The 5,455-nt window shown below is 54.2% G+C and overlaps 1 protein-coding gene across 1 annotated transcript in view; it reads right to left on the reverse strand.

The window, feature by feature from the left end:
- Nucleotides 1-5,039: 5,039 nt before the first annotated feature.
- The window catches only part of TULP3 (TUB like protein 3), a 46,262-nt gene continuing 45,846 nt past the window's right edge, over nt 5,040-5,455 (reverse strand). The window contains 1 exon segment of the mRNA XM_007469453.1: nt 5,040-5,173. Within this exon segment, the coding sequence (XP_007469515.1) occupies nt 5,040-5,173 (134 nt within the window).

Consider the following 5,455-nt stretch of genomic DNA (forward strand, 5'->3'; position numbering starts at 1 on the left):
TGAACCAAGTATACAGTATGCTACCTTTTATGCACAAAGAGTGGGAAATTAGAAATACATTTTTATTTTTGCATAAAGAAATACTGGAAAGGTACATTGGAAACTAAAAGTGGTCAACTCTAGGAGTACAGGGCAAGGGAAACAAGAAGGGGACTGATACGGGAGGAGGCTTTAATTGTATAATCTTTAAAAGTGTTTTAAATAATATGAAATTATTACTATTTAAAATTTGTATCTCTCTCTCTCTCTCTCTCTCTGATACAGAATCACAGGAGACTGACCAAAGGCAAAATCAGGACGTATTTTTAGGGACATCCTTCTATCTTACCCTGATGGAATCTGTCCTGAGCATGCATCAGTACCCTAAAAATTGCATTTAAACCCACTCTTAAAATCTTGATCCAATTGCCAGCCCCCCTCTGCCTGTCACCCTCCTTTCGTCTCAGACCATCCTTCCTTCCTGACCTTCCTGCCCCCAGACTACGGAAGAGAGAGTACTGATTATTCTTGGAGGCCTTGAAAATCACAAGGGACGGAATCTGGGTAGATAGTGCTTAACCAGATGTTAAAACCCTGAGGCTTGAGAAGCACTATATTATACCAAAATGTGTAATAAAAGGTTGGAACAGACCAGGAAAAGTCCCACTGCCACCCTGGCCCACCAGCTCTACCGTCTACGTGGCATACTCTTATCGCACCCGGCTTCCTGGGCCTCAGCCTTGCCCTGTGCAAAGGAGCTTGGGCCTGATGGACCAAAGGACCTGGCAGAGCCAGAGAAAATCATGGAGGCCCCTTTCATATTTGAAATATTTCAGAAACTTCCATTAACATCAGGGCTACTTTTCTTGTTGTTTTGCTTTGTTTGATTGTTTTGCCTAGGCTGTCCCTTCAAGTAGGAAAGGAGAGATGGGTACAAAGTAAGGAAGGTGAGGTAGGCTCAGGCCTGAGACCAGAATGCAGAGTATGTTTAGTTACCCAGTAAAGCCATGCTGTTTTTCTTTCCTCTCACCAGAGTCCCTGGAAAACCACCTTAAATTGCTTTATGAGCATTTATAAACCATTTTGCGTAATTGCACGGCTAAAAAAGTCAACCGAAATGCATGATCCCATTTTAAAACAACATTAATCAAAATAATATTGGTGTTTGCCCCTCTCCTACACCAAATGCCTAGGCATTTGGGGCCAGAGCCCACGCGTTCTGCCTGGAATTCCTCCGCTTTCTACACTCCACAAATGCTACTGTTCCCAAACCTTCAAGAGAGTCATGACAACAGGGTCCACTGTGAAGTCGCCTCATCTGGGTTGCAGAACCTGCGCTCATCGTGTTAATGCACTTGTAATGTGCCCTCTGGGTCAGTAGGTGGTGCCAGGGAGCTGCCCGCGGTTTCGGGAGAGCTTGCCTGAAAACCGCACTGACCGCGGCATCCCCATGCCCGCATCCCCGGTTTTTGGAGAGGGAAGAGTTGTAGGACCTGTGAAGGGTACACACTGACTACAATAGCTAGGAGACCGAAGCGGGGAGAGGGGGTAAAACTAGCCCACATGCACCTGGCCAAGAAAGGTGTGAGGGGCGGGGCAGAATCTAACCAGTCCCGGGCGAGCCCCCGGCGGGGATCTACGTGGGGAAGTTTAGGAGGACCAGGGGCTGGAGGCGTGGCACACGTGGCGCGAGCACACGGGCAGGAGCCACTCTGCGGAGGGGGGCAGCTCGCAACGCCCCCAAGTTTTCTCTGTGGAGCAAGATGCAGCCAGCGGTTGGGAGGGGCGGCTTCCTCAGCGCGGCCACGCCCTCCCCCGGGGCGCGCTCCCGCCATTCCAATCTCCCCTCTCTAGGCCCTTGGCTCCAGCCTCCGGGGGCTCCTCCCCAGGCCTATCCAGCTACGAACAGCACGTAGCTGTCCAGGAGAGAAGCAGAGACCTCGATTCAAAGCACACTCGGGGGGGCTTCCCTGGTGGCGCAGTGGTTGGGAGTTCGCCTGCCGATGCTAGGGGACACGGGTTCGTGCCCCGGTCCGGGAAGATCCCACGTGCCGCGGAGCGGCTGGGCCTGTGAGCCATGGCCGCTGAGCCTGCGCTTCCGGAGCCTGTGCTCCGCAACGGGATAGGCCATAACAGTGAGAGGCCCGCGTACCGCGGGCGGCTGCCAGCACTCTTATCACTCAGGAACAGGAGATCAGGTAACTCAAAACCTCTCCATCTACAGAGGGCGCACGTTGGCAAATCACTGGCAGGAAAAGGGCCAGAACCCAGGGACTCTGAGTTGAACGGTCACCTTATTTCTGCACCCGTGCTGCTGTCTGAAGGAAGGGATATTGGGAATTCCCTGGCGGTACAGTGGTTAGGGCTCCGCACTCCCAATGCAGGGGGCATGGGTTCGATCCCTGACTGGGGAATTAACATCCCACAAGCCAAAAAAGAGAAAGAAACAGAAAGGAAGGGAACTGATTCTCATTCGTTCCTTTTTCTCACCTACTAACCCTCTAATCAAAAAGAGCTTTTTGCAGTCCTGTTTAGACGTTGAAACACCACTTGCTGGTGTCTTTCGTATCAACGACCATTGATATTCCTGGCCACTGAAAAGTGTATAAAACTGTGTTGCAAATAACCTGTTTGGCCATAAAGAATCACGTGGAAGACAAGCCAAGCCACAGAAATCAGACCGACTCCGGCTCTCGTCCTGCTCTTTGGGCTCTTCCCGCTTCCTTCCACGCCACTGGTCCATCCCCGTGACACCGAGAGCAGGAAGGCCTCAGCAAGACTTGTGAACACTTTTCTCAACTTGTCCGTATAAGGAAGCTTTAAATGTGAACACTTAGAGGTAAGACATGGGGTCCCTGTCACTATCAGGTATTTAATTTGCTCTGCGGCTGAATCAGGAAGCAACACCAATGCAGCTGACCCAGGAGGCTGACCGGTGCAGGAGGCTGCCCTCTGGCACCCCTGCTCAGCCTCAGCTCCGTCACCTGCCCAGGACACTCTCAGCGTCGCACACACGGTGAGTCTACAGTCTCCAGGACGCAGATCCCTGAGTCTGCAGACCCTGCTCTACCTGGATGAAAACTTCGGTGATACCCACTTGGCTTCAAAGAACTGACTGGTTCGCTGTTGCCAAGCGATGGAATTATTGTGACAGAAAATGAAGGTAGGAGGCATGCGAGGGACAGGAGTCTGAAAGAAGAATGGCAACACTCACGTTTTTATATAAATCCTTTTTTATTTCTGTAGCATACAAAAGGTATAAATATGATTCATGTAAAACCGATCACCTGCACGCTCAAGCAGGAAAGACATGAAGCTGGGGTATGTGTCTGCACCAGAGCGGGCAGGAGGAAGCAGGGTCAGATCCAGTCCCCCCCGGCCCCCCTTCCCCAGACACTTCATATTCTCCAACAGGAGACGAGTGAACAGCCTTCCATTTTCAGTGTCAGGCCGGTGGTCCCGCGCGCCTGGCGGGCACCTGATGAGTGAGGCACTTGAGGGGAAGCAGCCGTGTCAGGGCAGAGTGGGTGGGACTTGCCCGTGGGGTGAGCCGCGGGTCTGCTCATCCCCCGGGTCTCTTTCCTTCCCGCTGCTATTTGATGTGAAACAGGGATAGGAAGCAGGGACAGAAAGGAAGTCCACAGAAGGGACGGGACAAAGCGCAAGCCGCCGATGCCTGGCCCCAGGCTGGCAGACAGCGTGGCGCACGAGGCCTGGGAGGTGACCGACACCAACGCAGAGCTCACGGTGTTCCTGGATCCTCAGGATTCGGATGCACGCGGAGGCCGGGAACTAGCAGCAGAGCCGTGTGATTTGTGGGGAGAGGCTAACAATCTGAACAACTTAGCAAAACTCTTACAGTCTGTGAGGAAAAGTGACAGGACGTGATCCGCCAAGGATGAACCAGGCCTCAGGGGCTGATGACACTTAAGCCAAGAAGAGAGGCCCAAGCTCTGCCAGCCAGGCCCGGTCCTCGGCCCTCTGGGCAGCGACAATAGCAAGTTCCACGCACACTGTTCTCTCCCCTCCCACGCGGGCTACAGGTGAGTCTGCACTAACGGCTCCACAGTAACCCAGCAGGGACGCACTCCTGGGCTGAAGATGGTGAAGGCCTCTGTCAAATCGCTCTCAGTCGTAAGCAGACTAGGCCACCTCTAGAGGTTATGCCTGCAGCCTACCCTGCGATTAAGACAAGTACGTAAATTGCTCGCATCACTGATCACAAACTGGGCCAGAGCCACTCTGAGACTTCAGCCAGCCAGCCGGCCCTAAGGGAAGGGGGACCGTGACATGGTGCCTCCCGAGCTGAGGGACAGTGGCTGGCTCTGGGGAACGAGCACCACACTCCCCCGCAGAGACGGCAGGCAGAGAGGAGCGCTTCTCCCAGGCCCCCCACCGCCCATGGGTGAGGAATGGTCACCAACAGTAAGTGACACTCTGGAAACCACCATGGCCAAAGCAAAGACAAGGCTACGTCACAGCAGATGAGGCTGGGTGCCACTTCAGATCCAACCTGCAGGCCTGCACTTCCTGGAGGCACCATCCCCACTCAGGTGCTCTCACGACACGGCCGTTCTGGAAGATGGCCAAGCCCACAGGGGGCAGAGATACCCTACAGCCGGGACCGGCCCGCCGCCCACTTACAGAAAAACTCTGCACACCTGGAGACTAAAGGTAATTCAGGGAATGTCCCTCTCTGAAAAGTTCTGCAAAAAAAGAGACCCAAGTACTGAAGTATGAGACGCTGCTTCTGGCTGCGAGTTTCCAAGCATGGGAGTCTGACCGCTGGGCAGTGCCTTCACAGTCAGTGAAGCTCTGGACAGTCTCTCACCCGAGTCAAGCTGTGACCCCTGACCAGGGCTCTGAGACCCCGAGAAGGGGTGTGTGTGTACATATATGTGTGCACACACGTATGTGCATCCGTGCACATGTACATACATACTTTCAGGGACCATTCCAAAAGGGGGGCCTCTCACTCTCCGTGTCCTGGGCAAGCGCAAGAGTGGCGGCTACATGCTCCAGAAGCTCTGCAGAGAGAAGGCACAGCGCCTGCTCGGCCGTCATTCACAGGCCAGCTTGCTGTCGAAGCTGGAGAGCCCGATGGCAAAGGCCTGGAGCGCGCACAGCGGGTAGCTGTAGTCCAGGGTGAACACGTCGTCGGCCACACGTCCAAACTGCATGACAATGTAGTCAGCTAGAGGCAGAGAGATATCGGGACATCAGGAGGTAAGGAAGACATCCTCCAAATAGGTCTCTTTAAAATGGGAAACCCTTAGAAAGATGGAAAGAGGCCTGACCAAGAGTGCCTGCCAAGCACGACCAAGGCTCTACTGTGACTCCACTCGGCTCCCTGCCCGGACCAGCAGGGAAGGGCAAGGGGTGGAGCAGCGCAAACTCCGGAGGGGGGCGGGTCTGGAAGGGCAAGAGGGGAGCAGCGCAAGCTTGGGGGGGGCTGGAAGGGGCAGGGGGGGGAGGG

The sequence above is a fragment of the Lipotes vexillifer genome, unplaced genomic scaffold (genome assembly GCF_000442215.2).
Source record: "Lipotes vexillifer unplaced genomic scaffold, Lipotes_vexillifer_v1.1 scaffold395, whole genome shotgun sequence".
Classification (NCBI taxonomy): Eukaryota; Metazoa; Chordata; class Mammalia; order Artiodactyla; family Lipotidae; genus Lipotes; species Lipotes vexillifer.